This window comes from Sus scrofa, chromosome 14 (assembly GCF_000003025.6).
Source record: "Sus scrofa isolate TJ Tabasco breed Duroc chromosome 14, Sscrofa11.1, whole genome shotgun sequence".
Taxonomy (NCBI): domain Eukaryota; kingdom Metazoa; phylum Chordata; class Mammalia; order Artiodactyla; family Suidae; genus Sus; species Sus scrofa.
In genome coordinates, this window is record NC_010456.5 from 105036218 (window position 1) to 105054199 (window position 17982).

Here is a 17982-nt window from a genome sequence, read left to right on the forward strand (position 1 = left end):
GGCTGCTAGGAGCTTACGGGAAACTGCAGTGCGTGGCTTCGCGTGCAGTTATACGTTAGTGTTCACAAGTGCTGCTAATGCTGTGGAATACTAGTGTTCTGCCCCCTGTCACCCTTGCCTGCACCCTCCAGGTAGGGGGTGCCATGATCTTCCCACACACCTGGCTTCCAGGATCCCATCTCCAAACTCCCCCAGAGAAGCCTCCTCCCCCATAGCATCTTGCCCACACCTGAGATAAGAAATGAAACAGGTGCTGGAGACATTAAGGGCTGCGAGACCCATGCTCCTTGGCCCCTCAGACCAGCTGAGGTGAGCCCGCCGTCCCAGCCACGGCACAGGCCTGAGGCTGACTAGGGTCTGGGCTGGCTCACGCTCACCTCCTCTTTTGGCCTCAGTGGTTAAAGCCTTCCTGGGTTAATCAGGGAAATCCCTTTTTTTAGGAAGTTGAAAGAAGCCACAGTCATTAATAATGGCGATTAGGCAGTAGAACAGACTAAAGGTCAAAAAGTGTGGGGAGAGAAGAACCCCTCCTGGGATATGAAAGTGCACCTACTCAGCCACCTGCAAGACTTCTCACTTTTTATTTTTTATTTTATTTTATTTTTTGTCTTTTTGGGACTGCACCCATGGCATAGGGAAGTTCCCAGGCTAGAGGTCCGATCAGAGCTACAGCTGCCAGCCTACGCCACAGCCACAGCAACATGAGATCCGAGCTGCGTCTGTGACCTACACCACAACTCATGGCAACACCAGATCCTTAACCCCCTGAGCGAGGTCAGGGATCAAACCCACAACCTCATGGTTCCTAGTGGGGTTTGTTTCTGCTGCGCCATGATGGGAACTCCAGAACTTCTCACTTTTTAAATAAATTATAATATTTTTAAAATTCAGTGAATTTTATTATATTTATAGGTGTACAACCATCATCACAACCTAATTTTAGAAAATTTCCATCCCAAACCCTGTCTCTCTCTCCTGCCGGAACCTGTCCCTTTTGGTAACCATACGTTTTTCAAAGTCTGTGAGTCTGTTTCTGTTCTGCAAATAACTTCATTCATATCCTTTTTTAAGATTCCACAGATAAGTGATAGCATATGATGTTTGTCTCTCACTGTCAAACACTTTTTTATGTTTTAAACTCATTTTTTAAAAGTTTTATTGACGTATAGTTGATTTACAATGTTGTGATAAGGACTTTTTTCTCTGACACAGATGCGAACACAAATGAAAACTCAAATCATAGGAAACGGGTAACTATACATATTTTAATAAATCAAAGTCTGGAATCCTAAGCCTCAAATGATTCCTTAGAAAACTCCAGGGAAGACATACATTTGAGTGCAAACAGATTCACTCATCCCCACATATATTTTTACATGTACTGAAGGTTTTGTTTCTGGAAAGGAGGGGAGGGGTGGGGGAAGGAGAGAGGGACAAACTAAACTCCTAGGAGTTTAGTTGAGGGCTGAAGGGGTTAATGGAAGTTTCCTAATGAAACATGACACCCTCCATGTTGCTACAAAATGTTTCTTTCCGATTTGCCATCACAGTAACCTGAAATACAGAAAACAAAGCTATTAACAACAAAAAGAGGAACCGAGTATTAAATGTCGATAGTGAATATCAGGATGGCCTTAGGGCTCAGCTTTGATCAAACTTCTCGGAAGGTTACAGCTAGATGTGGCGATCATTCATAAACGTCCTCAAGCCTTTCTGAACTTCTGAATTTCTCGGGGGGCAATGCAGTGGGACCAAGAGCATTAGACCTGTTGCATGATAGAGTGTTCTTTTTGTCTTAAATTTGCCTCACTGCATTTCAAAGGGATGAGGGTACATCCTGTTTCAGGAAGCAGGGGCTAGGTCAGTCTGACCTCAGCTACTCTGTTAGCAGTTTTATGGACTGTTCACCATGTCCTGTGTCATATGTCAGCGGGTGGTGCCACAAGGGCCTTCAGTCACAAAAAACCTTGGTTTGCAAACAACTCAACTATCTCTTGAAGATCTTGAGCAACCTTCATAATCTTTCTTAGCCTCTGTTTTCCCATCTATAGAATGTGGATAATGAGAATACCCACGTCATAAGGTGTCTCCAGGATTGAGATAATGCAGGCAAAGGGCTGGATGTGGAGCCTGCCTGCCTGGGGTGAAATCCTTTACCTGGTCCTGCATTCAGGCTGCCTTCCCCCCACCCCGTGAAGCATCTAAATCATATTTTTTTATGTGTTTGGTCTGGGTTCATATCTGTTCGGTGTAGTGTGGGTCAGCTGGTTAGGAGACCTTCAGAGAAGTTTAGGTTTGTTCTCTTTTTTCCCTACAATTTAGCATTGCCCCATTTGGATTTTGAAACTTTGTTTCCCATGGGAGTGAGTGTCACTTCGAAATAAAATGTGCACTTTCCTCCAGAATGTTTTTGGTGTTTAAATCAAGATCAGACAAGGGTGATATCTATAAAAAGATCCAATAGTTGTTCTGGGAGATCTCAAAGAACGTAAATGAGGAAAACCAGCTAGTCAATATAATGGTTATGCAGTTCCATAGTAGAAAAGGTGCATTTGTTGAAATCACTCTTTTGAACTTGTTATGGTGATGCCTGCCTTTAAGTTTTTGTACAAATGGCCACATTTGATGCTCAGCTGTTTACTGGGGCCACTTAATCCCCAAACAATATTAATTCAGTCCAACTGGGTTTGGGGGCAGTGCAGTTAGGAGCAAAATCATGTGACCACAGACTCGGCCTGGGTAACAGAGGGTGTCCCCTGCAGTTTTACTTGCTTGAAAGTGCCAGGGTTTTGGAAAAAGGCTTTTGCCCACTCCTCTTGCATCGGCCCTATGATAAGGCCTCTGAAAGACCTAGTCTAGATGGACAAAGACTTCAGCTAGGAGGGGGCTCCAAAGACTCCCTGTTTTCTCTTGCGTGCAGGTGGAATGCATCTCAGAATGCAGACCCAGGGACCCCCTCAGGGAGGACAGCGAGTGCCCTGCTCCCACCCACCACTCACCATTGTGAGTGATCAGCCGGTACTGCCTGGCCAGGCACAGCTCCTCCTGCCTCTGCCTCACAATTTTCTGCACTTCTGGGGAGAAGCCGTGGGGGTCTCGGGCAAACACGAAGGAGTAGCTGTCGGCGCAGGTGCCATCGAGGTTCTGGAGGCGGCAGGAGTACTGCACGGCGTAGGTGTCATAGTCCGTGTCGATGATCCAGTGGTCATCGTCTGCAAGCCAGAAAGCCAAAGGCGACTGCGTCTCCCTCAGCCTCTCGGATGTCAAGGAGACTCACCGCCAGGCCCCAGAAAACAGCCACTTCCCGCAACTGGTTTCAGGAGTTAGGAAGCAGGAGACCACAGGGAATTCTGATAGCTCTGATGACATTGAGAAAATGAGAAAGGATTTTGTCTTTCACAGAAAAAAGTCCTGAGGTTGGGGTGCGGTGGGGTGTGGGCGTACAACCTCATTCACATCAATGATTCTTTCTCTCCCTGACAATAAGTGAGATGGTATTTTTCCAAGGAACAACTGAGAATGTGGGCCCATGAGAACCACAGAATGGACCTTTCTACTGCTGTCTTCTCCGTCTTCTGACAATACACACTTGTGTCCTTGGGGCTGATACTGGTGGCCACCGAACTACGTTATCCCCGCCCTCAGGATGAGTCTCTTCTGCATGGACCTGTATCACTCCTTCCCATCCTCGCACCCTGCCCTCCTGCCTCTCAGGCTACTGGATGATCTGGGTCACAGCTTTCCTGGCTCCATCCTAATTCCAGCTTCGTAACCCGACTCACTTCTCCAGGCTGGCACAAGAGGGTAGGTTCTGCCTTGGGGGCGAGAGGTCCCCACCCAGCCTCCCACGTCAGATGTTCTCTTAGAGCTTGTCCCCTTCAGAGCTCCTCTGACAGAAGCAGAGCTGCACCTGTGAAGACATTAGCTTATATTTCTTCCTAAGACTGGGATGTAAGCCAGGGGGATGAAGAGTAAGTGTAAACAAAGGTGGTAATAACGTCAACAAAGGCAGGATGGGAAACCACGGTAATAAGAACGTATGTGAGAGGTTGGCCCAGGAGAAACAACACCGCTCGGGTTTATCCAAATACCTTGCATTTGGTAAAACGTGTCACGTTTCTACTTAACATTCCTGTTGACATAGAACCATGACCAGGACTTTCTGAGCCCTTAACTCCGTGTCAGTCACGGTGTAGACACCCTCCACAGAGCTAGAAAGAATGTTTTCTCAATTATTCCTCACACGGACTTGAAAGCAGGCTATGTCATCCCCACTTTACAGATGAGGAAACGGAGGCCCAGAGAAATTAATAATTCACCCAGGATCACCAAGAGTAGCAGAGAACTGAGATGCCCTCTGACTCTGGAGTCCCCACGCCTGGCCTCTATACCACACCGTCTCCAGGCAATAAGTAAACGGCGGGGGTGGGGGGTGGGGTGGGCAGAGGACAAGAAACCAAAGCCTCTGTGTCTCCTTTTCACATCTAGGTCATGAAGCAAGGGATGATCTCTGCTCTGGGTCATGTACAGAGCGGGAGGAATGCAGAGGAACCCAGATCCCTGAGCTTTAAGGGTGTAAGGAAGATCGCTAATGCTCTCTTAGGTCACCTCTGGGTGTGCCCCTTGGCTCTGAGACCCACAAGAGTGCCCACCTAGGAGGCACTCAAACCCATGCCCTGCAGGAAAGCTGCACAGGGGTGGGGGGTGAGCCCCCTCTTCAGCTCACGGCAGGCCTGCCAAAAGGAAAACTGAGCCAGCTACCCCTGAACCTCCTAGGGTTTCCCAAGGGGAGAATGTCAGAGGCTGGGGTCAGGGGCACAGGTGCAGGGGGCGCCTAGATGTTTGACAGCAGTGGCCACGCTGTTGGTCAGCAGATAGTCAGGAACGGATACTTGGGGCTGCCTGCTGGTAAGTCCTCCTGAACACCGGCTCCCCTCACAGGCTCCCAAGCATCTGGGCAAAGTCTTCTTCCTCTTTGAATGAAGTCATTTCTTCCCTGGTTATGGGGCTCACTGTGTCAGTCACAGCCTACCCCTCAGACACTCCTTTGAAATGTGAGCCCCAATTCATGATCAGAGCAGCCACAAGCCCAGAATTGGGTTTAATTTTTTTTCCCCAGAATTGTTGCGAGAATGTGAATGCTGCCATAGGAAGTAAACTTCACTGCCTGGTTTTAGGAAAACTGACTACCCTTCTTGACTTTAAAAGAAAATCTGCATTGGTTTGGTTTCTCTCCAGGTTCTTATTGGCTAAATAGTTCAAAGATGAAGAATTTAAATCATTAGCAATCTTTACCAGCGTCTCCCTCTAAGACAAGAGATGAACCCTCTCGGGGCTGATGGGAAGAACAAGCTTGGTCCTCCAACCTCCTCATTCCCAGCATGTGGGGTGGGTCTTCCTGGAGAGCCAGACACCCCAAACCTGTTTGGACAGTGGCTACCTGCACGCAGAGGAGCTAGGGAGAGAGCGTGATCAAGGCAGTGGCCATATGGCTCCCATTCTCCTCTACCCTCCCAGGGCATGGGCTTACACTATATCTGTGTCTGCACTGTACCCACCTAGGTGGGTTTAGAGGTTTTGAGTGCCAGTCCAAAAACCAAAGAAAACCCTTGGTAGAGGGAGCTGCCTCTAGGGACCGGACATCCTGAAGATCTGTTCCTCTCTGCGGTGGGCCTGGGATGTGTCCCTTCAGCTCCCTATACCTGTGTCCTCCAACCCTTTAAACCAACACAACTAGGTGAGAGGCTCCCTGTGGTTCTCAGGTCTAATAGTCCAGCTGAGCCAGATTGTGGGCAGGGTGCTATTTTTAACTCATTGCCCCCAGAAGTCAGGCAAAGGCAAAGTGAGTGGAGTAAGCCAAGCAACTCTGGATTGAATGACCTAAAACAGTGGTTCTCAAGCTTTACTGTGAGAAGGAGCACAGTCAAAATGCAGACTGAGGCCTCACCCCAAAAGTTCCTGTTTCAATAAGTCTGGGTTGGAGCCGGCAAATCTCATTTTTAACAAGAACCCCAGCTGGTCTGAATGTAGACAGTCTAGGGACCTTGTCTTGGAGAAACTACAGTAGACAGTCAAGCCTGTGTTGTTATATCAGCCAGACAACGATGCCTTTAGCTGAGCGATAGACTTTATCTGGAAGATGGACAAAGGAGAGTCTTTGGTCTTTTTGGGAGGGCCCCAAACAATGATGGTCATGGCTAATGTCTGTTGAGTGCTTATTAAGCATTTTCATGTATCACCTCCCAACAGGCTATGAAAGTCTTGAGCACTATCTTCTTGTGGCCTCAGTTTATTCATCTGTATATTGAGCCCCCTTCACAGGGTTAACTCTCCATTCTCTAAGATTCCATGATATGCCCCTCCCTCCCTGCCCCCCGCCCCCAGCTGCATTATTCTCTAGGTACCAAGAAGACTCCAGGTTTGAAACTTAGTAGAAATGGGGGAGAAATAGAGCACGTACACGTGTACGTTCTCAAACATCTACATCAGGTCAGATTTTAGGGTGCTCTTTCGAGAATCCTCAACACCCTGCCCCCCATACAATTTGGGGGGCTTGGGAGAAAGAGAAGAGGTCCCTGTCATCCAGACATAGAATCTCAGTATTGGCAGGTAGGGCACCTGGGAGTGAGCCAAGCCTGTGCACAAATGCTCAGCGTCCTTGGACAAGCAGGCTCTGAGCCTCTGCTGGAGCCCCTAGAAGTCAAGCTATTTCAGGGATTCAGACCAAACAAATGGAGGAAATACAAAATCGGGTTGAACAGTAATGTAAGTTAGAACTTGAGATGGGAGGTCTAAGCATGGAAAAGGCTGCACGCCCTGACAGAGCTGCTGCGCGGGTAAATGGCAGGAGGAGGTCACGTGACAAGCCCAAAGGTCCTTTTGAGCTTGGGCCAGGTTTTTGAGCTGGGGGGAGGGGGTAGGGTGATGAAGGGGCTGATCTATTCTCAACTTCACCAACCTCCCCCGCCCGACCCCGCCAGCCTCAAGCCATGCTGAGGGTTCTAGCCACTTACAGAGCATCCTTCAGAAGGGTGTCGCTGGAGAAGAAACCCAGCGATTTGGCGAGGTGTGCCTCCCATCCCCCAACACAGTCCCAATGAGCTGACTACTCACTTCCTTTCTGGAGGAAGGATGCTACGCCCCAGTACTTCATCTTGAACTTGGCAGGGTCCTCGGTGTCTGTAAAGGTGCCCACCATGTCTGCGCACACGTCCCAGTTACTGCAAAAGCCAGGTGGATCCTGAGCCAGGCCAAGCAAAGGGTGTCTTCCCTCCATCCCACCCGCGGTTCTCCTTTCCCTCCCCAGTCAGAGTTGGGCGCTCAGCCCGGGGGACCCTGCAGCACAAAGAGCACAGTCCCTCTCCCCTCCCTCCAGATGCCACTGACTTTAAAAGACGGACTCGACCCTTGGCCGTGGCGCTCATGTGGCCATTCTCGTCCACGGAGAATTCGGCGACGATGTTGTCCTGCAGAAAGAGCCCCTCGGGGTCCTTCTTGGCCATGGCGTACCAGGTGCCGGAGAACTGGGGAAGAGAGGAGACCAGGGTTTGATGTCCCGGAGCGCCCGGCTTACCGCCGGGAAAGGGGAATGCTGGGGATCCGGGAAGCTGATACCTACACGAGCCTTGTCGAAGTTCTCTTTGACTCGGAAGCTGCTCACTCGGCAGTCGCGCTCTGCCTGGGCGCTGCCCAGCGCCGCCAGTAGCACGAGCGCCCAAACCCATTCCATCTTGCTCCGGAGTCCGCCCTAGGGAAACCGCTCGCGGTGAGCGCCTGGCTGCCGGACCACCTGGCCCGCCACTGCCGGTCCCCAGACCCATTCCCGCCCGCACCAACTCCCCATCCTGCGGGCTGCAGGTCCCCCACCCTACCCGGCCCGGTACCCCGATCCCGCTCATCCCGGCCCCGCATCCCGCCAGGCCACTGCTCACCGTCGGGAGCTGCGCGCAAGCGTGGCCGCGGGTCCAGGCGCGCGTGGAGCAAGGGAAGCGAGCGCGCCGCGGGGCCGCCCGGCCTCTTTATAGCTCCGGGGGGAGGGGGTCGCGCTTTCGTAACGGCGCGGGGTGAAAGACCGAGGGGGAGGCGCCGGGGCCCGTGGGCCAGCACTTGCATAACGCGCCCTGACTCACCGCCGCCTGGGCGCTGGGAGGGTCCCTTTGGGCGAGAGCCTCACCTCCAGCGCCGCCCGGGGCTTGTGGAGCTGCCGCGCGGGGTGGCCTCGCCTGAGCCCAACTCTCCGGCGGCGGCGAGCGGCGGGAACCAGCTCTGGCCTAGTTACCCGGCACCGGTGCCAGCGGCCGCCAGCTGCGGCCTGGGGTGGCCTCGAGGCCCAGTTGCTCTGGCTGGAGGCTCAGGTCGGTCTGGCGGGAAGACCGTGGCCTCCCAGAGCGAAGGGAACCTGCGATGCTGCCCGGTGCGTTAGTGCTGCCCGGGTCCCGGCCGTGCCAAATTGGCCCCTCGGCCCTCTGAGAGCTGGTTGTGCAGGGGGTTGGGACTATTTCGGCCAAGTAGTTTTTCATTTTATAAAGACTGTCTTTTACTCTCTTTCAGGGGAGTTGTGGTGCCCTCTGGATCAATATTTGTTCTTTAGTTTCAACATCTTTAGAAGCATTAAAACCCTCCCTGTTAAATATTCTCCAGAAACGCAAACGTGGTCAGGACAGGAAATATTTTAGCAACCTCGGTGGTCGCTTACTTACCCCGTGGCACTTCGCTCAAACCGCTTTGAAACACACCTACCAATTGTTAATCCTGCAATTTTATTTCAAAGCCAGAGTGGAATTTTGTTTTGTTTTCAAAACAGCTAAGGTGAATTGGCTGCGGAGTGGACAAGAGGGGGAGGTGAACAAACTTCTATAACGTCAATGGTCAATTAAGTCCAAATGCTGTGACTTGGTCTGTGATTTTACCCAGTCATGGCACAATTCACTGACCATGGTTTTCTCTCTCCATTCGGAGTTAAAAGAGTTCCTCTAATCTGATCACAGCATTCAGCTTTGGACTGAATGAGCATTAGGGATATAGCAGTGATAGAATCTTTTTGTGAGATTCCTTCCGTACAATATCGCTGTGCCTCCATGGCCCAAACTGAAAAAGACGGAGATGAATTTGGTCCCTTTTGCTGCCACCAGACCTGAAGTGAGCGAGGGTGGAGGTAGAGAAGGGTGACTGCCAAATGGAGAAATAAGGAGTTGATGGTCTTGGGTTGCTTCTGAGCCTCTGGAACAAAAACACCTGTGGCTTCTGTCACTGTCCTGTAAGTCTTTGGCCATCTCTCAGCCTGGGCCTGGTTCTCTGCTTCATTTTCCACCTTCCTCTCACCCAGTTCTCCATTTGTGTACCAGTGATGATGCAATTAACTCCTTACTACCCCCTCTTTCCTGCTGGGAAAGCCCTGTTTTTGGCCTGCCTGCTAACCAGGAGATCTTCAGGTGAGGTCAGTTTTATCCCAGGGTGTATAATCCCAAATGGCTCAAACAAGGTCTTCTCCAGCCGCCCCTACAGGGACCCTGGGTGTGGCCACACACATGGTAGGTAGTATCTATGCACTGTAGGTAGAAAGGACTTCAGGGTACCTATCTCCTTTCCAATGCGTGGTTCCCCTCTTGGACATTCCAAAGTAGAGTTCTTCGAACTTCTTCTCCCATGCCTCCTGGGCTGGGGATTGAATCTGAGCCAGAGCTTCGACCTAACACCACAACTGCAGCAAGGCTGGATCCTTCATTCACTGCACTGGGCGGGGTATCAAACCACTACCTCCACAGATACTCACTACCACAGCAAGAACTCATCCATTATGGTTTATTACAGAATATTGACTACAGTTCCCCATGCTATACCAAACAAAATTTTTCAATAATATTTTCTTCAGTGGTTACAAAGCCATCAATCAGTTTCATTAATTTAGTTGAAAATAACATGCTTCCCATGTACTGAATTACCTCCGAGATACCTGGTCATACCCATCAATTACATGCAGGCAAAGACTCTCTGAAAGCAAATGTGTAAGGTGAGAGGGCCCTTTGAAATTGGCTGCTAGGATGTGCCTAACATCCTTGCCCTTAGGAGGTGTCTTCTGGTGATAAATAGTGGCAGGAACAGAGAATTTGGCTAGGGTAGGGCTAAGAGTGTGTCCAGTATAATGATCCAAAATGCCCTTGGTTAATCTAGCATATTGTTAGTTTCTTGTTAGTGCCTCAATCTCATGTGCATATTTTTTTGGCTGTTACATAAGCCTTATTTCCTATAAAAACAGCTAACTGCAGTGGAAAATTTTAGCAATAATGCAATTAAATATTACATGTGTCCATGAATATAATATACTACTGAAAAATATAAACTTGTTAAGCTGAAAGATTAAGGAAGTCAAACTCTTCTTTATTACATCTGTATGCTTTTTGTTTTTTGTTTTTTTCATTTTTTTTGGCCACACTTGTGGCATATGGAAGTCCCCAGGCCAGGGATCCAATCTGAGCTATAGCTGTGACTTATGCCACAGCTGTGGCAACACCAGATTCTTAACCTGCTGTGCCATGTCAGGAAATCCTACACCTGTATGCTTTTAAAAAGAATTCTGGGAGTTCCCTGGTTAAGGATCCAGCATTGTAACTGCTGTGGCATGGGTTTGATCCCTGGCTCAGGAACTTCCGTGTGCCACACATGTGGCCAAAAAAAGGAGGGGAATTCCTGGATTTTTTAAATTTAACTCTTGTATTGGTGTTTAACCTTTTATGCTATAGGTCTAGATTTTACGTTTCTTAAATAAAAAGTCTTTGTATATTCCCCTGAAGCAGTTAGTATGGTGTCTTGTACCCTCATGGGTGCACTTTTTAATTTATTCCTATTTAAGCTGGTAGTTTGAGATAGGTCACTATCACTAGCTGTGTGACCTTGAGCACGTTATTTAATTTCTCTTTATGCTTCAATTTCTCACCTGTAAATTACAGACAATTATAGTACCCACGTCATAAGGTTATTGTTAGACTGAAGTGAGATGATACATGTAAGGGTCTTAGAAGGGTGCCAGGTACAGATCATACATTTTTCCGATAACTTTTTTATTATCACTACCTGTGGCTTAGCTTTCCAAAAATACTCTGTAAATGTAGTAGAGTTTTCACATCCGCTTAGTTATTGTTTCGGTTTATCTAAATAAATGGTTGTCAATGTCTGTAACATCTAAGATATTGGCCCTTTTCCTCATTCTTCCCATGGGTTAATGCTGTCTTTTTTTTTTTTTTTTTAAATCTATACTTGAAATGAACGAGAAATGGTGACATAAAAAGTAAACAGAAGTTTAACAAAATCAACAGTTATTTCGTCGTGTTAAAATTTCATTCTAAGTGGCCTGTTTTGGTCATTTAAAAAAATATTACAGTTTTTTTTGGAGTTCCCATTGTGGCACAGCAGAAATGAATCCGACTAGGAACCATGAGGTTGGGGGTTCGATCCCTGGCCTTGCTCAGTGGGTTAAGGATGCGGTATTGCTAAGCTGTGGTGTAGGTCGCAGATTTGGTTCAGATCCCACGTTGCTGTGGCTGTGGCGTAGGTTGGCAGCTGCAGCTTTGATTGGATCCCTAGCCTGGGAACCTCCATATGCTGTGGGTGCAGCCCTAAAAATACAAAAGGCCAAAAAAGTATGTATAGTTTCTTAAATTTTGTTTTTTCAGTGCCTAGGACAGAGACACCAAAGTCTTGTCAGCACAGGCCAGAAACTCTGCAAGGACGACCCCCAGGAAGAGGAGCAAGTAGGTGATGGGACCTAGTCAAGGATGGGAGAGGAAGAGAGGTATTTGGGTGTGCACTAACAGGCCAGCTTCCAGTACTTCCTTCAGCAGAATCTTTGTCTTTATAAAATGTCATCCAGTACTCAAAGTAGACAGCCGTCATCCCTCTTTCTCACTTGCCTTTTCTAAGTCATCATTTGCCTCATCCTGTCAATTCTTGCCTGAAATTATTTCACATTTGTCCCTTCATTCTTCATTCTCAAGCACCCTCACCCACAGCCTGAAAGAAGAGCCTTTAAAAACTATGTTTATGAATGAATGATTTTCTTTAGATATTTTAGAAAAATCATTTAAGCAAAAGAGAAGAAAAAATTGCTGTGATAAACCCCACCACTTTGAAATAATCATTATTAACATTTTGGTATTTACATCTCTGTATATGTCTGTGTATGTGGAATTGTACTGCAATATATCATGCAGTTTACTGCACATCATAAAATCTTTCAGATCAATAGACTTTTACAATAGGATTATTAATAGTTTCCTATTGTATGACTATAATGCCATTTACTTAACCTCCTATTATTGAATATCTAGGCTATTTCTAATCTTGTTCTTTTATAATCATTGATGAATGTCTCTGTAACTACATTAATCATATACACTCTTAATTATTTCTGTAAGATAAATTCATACAGCAGAATTGTAGGGTCAAAGCCTTTATATAGGGAGTTCCCATATATGTTGCAGAGGAAACGAATCCAACTAGCATGCATGAAGACACGAGTTCCATCCCTGGCCTTGCTCAGTGGGTTAAAGGATCTGGCGCTGCCATGAGCTGTGGTGTAGGTTGTAGAACGTGGCTCGGATCCTGCAGCTACAGCTCCAATTCGACCCCTAGCCTGGGAATTTCCATATGCTGTGTGGGCCCCCCCCCCCAAAAAAAAGGCCTGTACACATTCTTAGGGTATTTAATAACGAACCAAATGCAATATGGCTTCTTAGTCTGTATCCTGAGGTCCAGTATTTTTTTCTCTAATTCTTCTTTCTAAGCGCTCCCAGATTAAGTTTGCAGAGAAGAACCATAATAATGTCATTCCCCAGATTTCCCAGGGTTCAAAATCTTCAGTCTAGCCTTTGAGGCCCTGTGATCTGGGCCCAGCCTACCTTTCTAGATTCATCTTTCACTAGTCCTCCGTTACTCTACACCCCATGCTATTGCTTCTGCTGTTATCACCACATGGAACACACTCAATTTCTCCTCCATCTCTACCCACTATAGATATGGATCCATATCCATATCACATGAAGTCCCATAGTTGTGTATGTCCCTCACTTCTGGCTTTTATGCTATTCTCTTCTATCCTTCATGACCTTTTAGGTTCTAGTCTTATCTCCCCTCCTGTGCCACAAGTGCTTGTAAAGCTGGGACCAAGCTTTTTTCATCCCCCGCATTCCCTGCAATAGAAGTGTAACAGTTAGGACTGACTTGGTTATGCTGCAGTAACAGACAACCCTCATATCTCAGAGGCTGAACACAAGAAAGATTTATTTCTCCCTCATGCTAGATGTCCATCTCAGGTCAGCAAGGAGCCTCTGTTCCAATGACATCCACACTCAGGAATTCATAAGACCCCTCCATCTGCAACTGACATGGCAATGAGGGACCTGGAGGGGCTCATAGTGTCAATTGATTGCTCCTACCTGGAAGAGACATTTATGTTCACAACACGTAGGCCAAAATTAGTCACATGGCCCTATGGCTGGAAGAGGGCAGAGAGGAATCTTCCCATATAACTAGGAGGAGAGGAGTATCGGAAAAAGGGAAACTTGGAGTCCCTACCCCAGGAGCTAGTATGATGTCTTGCTTATAATGGACCATCCACAGACATGTGCTGAAAGAATGTGCAAATGAATGAAACTAGAAGAAGTCATCAGAACAAAAGAATGAGGACTATGATAGAACATGCTTCAGTTTAAAATTAAATTTCATTTTCATAAGTGGAGTGATGTTAACTTATGTGGGCATTTCTACGGGATGCAGACGTGTGCTTTTCTCTGTGTGTGTAAAGAGGGAGGGACAGCAGCAGGGAACTGTAAGCACACACATGCTTCTTGGAAGAAGTAGGAACAGCACAGTCATCACACAAACCAACCAGGGAGTGTCTGCAGCTCTGTTCAAAGATGGATGCTGGGCCCATCGGAGTGACTTAGCTGACTCAGCTCCTTTCTCTTAGGATCTAAACCTCTGCAGTACTCGATTTATAATGAGATGTTAATAGGATGTTATAAGGTAAATGGTAATCCGAGGAGGACCATCCTGAGACTGGACCTGGGTGTGACAGAGGGAGGTGCAAGAAAGGGTATGTGCTTGGCAAGATCCTTTGAGGGAGCAAGTAGACTCAACCATAGGAAGGGACAAGGCTCAGTAAATACCAGTGTGAGTTTTGTTCCCCTGGGAAAACCACGGGAACCATCAGGAACCTCTCATTTCCTGACCTAGTCCCTACAACTTCAATAAATCTCTTTTTATTTTCTACTAAGACCATTATCACTCTAGAGAGATAAGCTTAAAATCTAGAGAAGTAAGTGAAAACCACATCCTTACTAATTTTTAAAAATTATTTTATTTTATGGCCGTACTCTTGGCATGTGGAAGTTCTCAGGCCAGGGATTGAGTTGAGCTGCAGCTGAGACCTATGCAAGATCCTTTAACCCACTGCACTGGACAGGGATTGAACCCACGCCTTTGCAGCAACCTGAGCCCCTGCAGTTGAATTCTTAACCCACTGAGCCTTGCTATTTTTGAAGTGGGCTTAAATGTGGGTGTAACAATAAATTTTAGAGTCCCTGTAACATGTTATGTATATTTTCTTTCAAGAAAATGTGTCATATAAGGTTTGTAGCTTTACTGAAATGCTTAAAAGAACTTAACTAAATTTGAAATCACCTTTTTAACTATTCAAGGAAATTGGTTCATGAAATGTGTAGTTTGACTTATTAGTTGCATAATTGTGTTTAAATATTTGGGGAAATGTGCTTAATCAATGTAAAAGCCTAAAAACCCGAACATTAAACAAAAGTAAATAGGGGTAAGTGGTCTTTCCATGCCAGAAGCCCCCAACACGTGAAGGATCCTAGCAACAGACAAGACAGCTATTATCCAGTAGATTCAACTGACCGTACCTTGGAACAAAAAAAGCATGAGGTTTGGCTGCTACTATTGAAAACAAAATCCAAATTAATATGCTTAGCAGGAAAACCCAGTTAGCAGCTGCATGGGTTGCCTTTTACGATCATGTCTTTTGACAAGTATTGTATTAGTTGTGATTTGATGAGGCTTGAATCATGGACAAATATTTTTCCATGTTCAGCTCCCAAGTATAAGCCCAAGATTTGTTCCTTTAAAACATCTCTGAGGCCAAGTTTTTAAATGAGGGGAATGGAGAGTTGAGGGTTTTAGAGAAAGAGTCAGCCAAGCAATCTAGCTAATCATAGGACTTTTAAGAAAAGGAAAGATTATATAGCAGAAATGATCAGAACGTTGTAAATCAACTATACTTTGATAAAACTTTTTTAAATAAAACTTTTAAAAAGAAAAGATTAATATTCAGTGTCCTGCTGCATGGCTGCTAAACCCTTCCCGTCTCTCCCAAATGTTCATTAAAGTTGCCAAATAAACAGACATTTCCAAGGTTGACATAGTTTCACTTCATAGAGCTATCATGAAAGAACAAGTCATATTTTCAATGGATGCTAATGTAATATAATTAATGGATACATGGATGTTTCTTCCTGCTGCCGACAGCAGTCAAGGTTCAGGTATTTTTCTGGAATGGTTATTTTGACTTGCCACTTGGCTGGCAGACTAAGATCCTCTGCGGATTCTCAGAGGACTTATGAGCTAATAATGCTTAGGGATTTCGTGTCCTGAAGAACTCTTTAATCCCATGCTTCCTGAAGCCCACTCTAAGCCAGGACCTTCTGTCACATCCCAAGAGTTACAGGCCGTTTGAAAGCTCTGCTCAACAACCTTTCTGTTCGGCCTTTGGGTGTCCTGTGAGGAGCCCCTTGGGGCTCTCCGGGTAACTTGGACCAAGATGCATCGCCTTCTTGGCGCTCTGCCTCTGGTGGTGCTCTGAGGGGCTTCCTTTCTGAACACGGCAGCAGAAGCCGCGCCATGGGTGAGATCAGCCAAGAGTCGGTAGAGAAATACCTGGAGGACAACCCTCAGTTTGCCAAGGAGTACTTTGACAAGAAGCTGCGGGTGGAGGCGGGGGGAGAAAGCTCGCAGCCCGGCGGGGCGCAGGCCAGCGCATCCTTCCCCGGCCTGACGCTGGCGGAGGAGGCGGCCGTGTGCCTGGAGTTGCTGGGCATCCTGCGCGAGGAGGCGGGCAGCGCTGAGCTGGCGGTGCACCGGGCCCTGCAGAGGCTGGCGCAGCTGCTGCAGGCCGACCGCTGCAGCATGTTCTTGTGCCGGGCCCGCAACGGCACGCCCGAGGTGGCCTCCAAGCTGCTCGATGTCACCCCCACTTCCAAGTTTGAGGACAACCTGGTGGTCCCCGACAGAGAAGCTGTGTTTCCGTTGGATGTCGGGATAGTGGGCTGGGTGGCTCACACGAAGAAAACCTTTAATGTCCCAGATGTGAAAAAGGTACGTGGGCTGATGATGACAGTGGAGCGGAAATGAGGTCTTGGCGGGGTTGGGAAGGAACACTGGTAAAGCGAACTGGGTCCAGGGGCCACCCTTGGGCTGTTGATTTGGTTATAACCTGGGGCGGGGGGTGGCAGGGTGGGGAAGAGGAACCCCCAGGTCAGGGTTGCCAGATTTAGCAAATAAAATTACAAGATGCCCAGTTCCATCTGAATTTTAGATAATCAATGGTAATGTTTTAGTTTGTGTCCCATGGAATGTTGGGCATTTTATTGGGCAGCCTTACCTGAGCCTGGTGCAGTCCACATCTGCTCCCTCACACCTCCTCTGTGCTCTGGGCACTGTCCTGACCAACAGGGCAAAGCTGGCCACCCACTGGTGAGATCAGCCAACACGCCAGATGCCAAAGCCCCTGAACCGCTCTCCACGCCTCTCACCCACAATCCTTTGAAGACACTCAGGTCTTTGGAATGAATTGGCTTGTGAATTATTCTCTCACCTACAGACCAAATGCGCAAAAGGGAGAATGACACCCTTGGAACGCTCAGATGTTCTCATCTGGGTCATTGCAAATGTGAGTTTAGGTGATGACTAAGTACCATTGGCCAGCTCAACCACTCATAGCTCAGATCTATCAAGAATTTCCAATCCTGTAAATAGGACCTTTGGACCCTCCCGAAGACTGATCGTAGAGTTCACACATTATTATGCTCTTTTAAAAGCAGAAAAAATAACTTTCTGTGTAGTACCGCAGTGCTTATTCATCGCAAAAAAATTACAAAGTTCACACAAACAAAAAGGAGGAAATGCAAATCACCCATAATCCTTCCCCTCAGCCATCACCAAAGGTCCCATCCTGGCCTTTCTCTGCCAGCCCTTTTCCTACACCTGAGTCCCGTCATTTTGATTTGCTTTTAACAAAAGGGGAGAATTAGATGATGATGGAACAGAATTGATGCAGAGCAGCCCCTGAGATGCTTTCTCTGTAGAGGTTTATTGCCGGCTGGTGGAGGGGGCAGCTGGTGGGGTGGGGATGGGGGTGGGGAGGATAATCCCCTCCTGAAGCTGATTACAGCCAGGCGGGGAGGGGGTGCCTGGATCCAGAAGGCACAGAAGTTGTCAAACATTAGCAACACTCGGCAAACAGCTACAGGACAGCCCCCGGAGGAGCAATGGTTGCCTTTGGGCACCAGAGAGTCCCCAGTCTTTCCGGTCCCTCCCTGTAGTGCATTCAGGCTTGTTTGAGTAGGATTCTGAGGCCAACTGCAGCTGCTTCCAGAGACTAAACTGAGGTGGGCCCTTAAGGCAGAGTGCTCAGACCCCTGGCCAGGAAGCTATGCCCTCACCCCTGGGTTTTCTCACAGGAATACGCTTCTGGCCAGCCTCTGACTGAGGCCATCTCCAAAATGACTAGGACAGCAAACTTTAAAAAGCGATATGCAAGGTTTTTTTCCTAAAAAGAGTTTCTTAAGAGAAAAGCTGGATAAAATGACTTCTACTGTGCTCCTTTATTAATTAGCGAGCTCAGTGCTCCATGCTGAGGACAGAAGGACAGAATGGAGCTGCCTAAGAGATTGGGTGGCCTGAGTCTGTTGCTCTCCC

The 17982-nt window shown here is 47.6% G+C and overlaps 2 protein-coding genes across 7 annotated transcripts in view; one reads left to right on the plus strand and one right to left on the minus strand.

The window, feature by feature from the left end:
* The window catches only part of PDE6C (phosphodiesterase 6C), a 111655-nt gene that overhangs the window by 25244 nt on the left and 68429 nt on the right, over positions 1–17982 (plus strand). Inside the window, exon 1 of one of the 4 annotated variants that reach the window (XM_021071779.1) lies at positions 11599–11747. The exons of 2 other annotated variants lie outside the window; for them this stretch is intronic. Coding sequence is in view for 1 of the 2 variants with exons in the window: in XM_003133150.4 (XP_003133198.1) it covers positions 15907–16380 (474 nt within the window). In the remaining variant the exon portion in view is untranslated. Of the gene's footprint in view, positions 1–11598; positions 11748–14473; positions 16381–17982 lie in introns of those variants that run through there. One more of the 4 variants, XM_003133150.4, reaches the window with a different exon arrangement.
* Positions 1143–8335, minus strand: RBP4 (retinol binding protein 4). Of its 3 annotated transcripts, none has more exons than XM_021072103.1 (6): positions 8130–8335; positions 7619–7747; positions 7387–7523; positions 7114–7220; positions 3000–3212; positions 1143–1554 (listed from the first exon to the last, which is right to left on the minus strand). In XM_021072103.1, the coding sequence occupies exons 2-6, from the start codon at positions 7727–7729 to the stop codon at positions 1517–1519; spliced, it is 606 nt and encodes a 201-aa protein (XP_020927762.1). In that variant the 5' UTR covers positions 7730–7747; positions 8130–8335; the 3' UTR covers positions 1143–1516.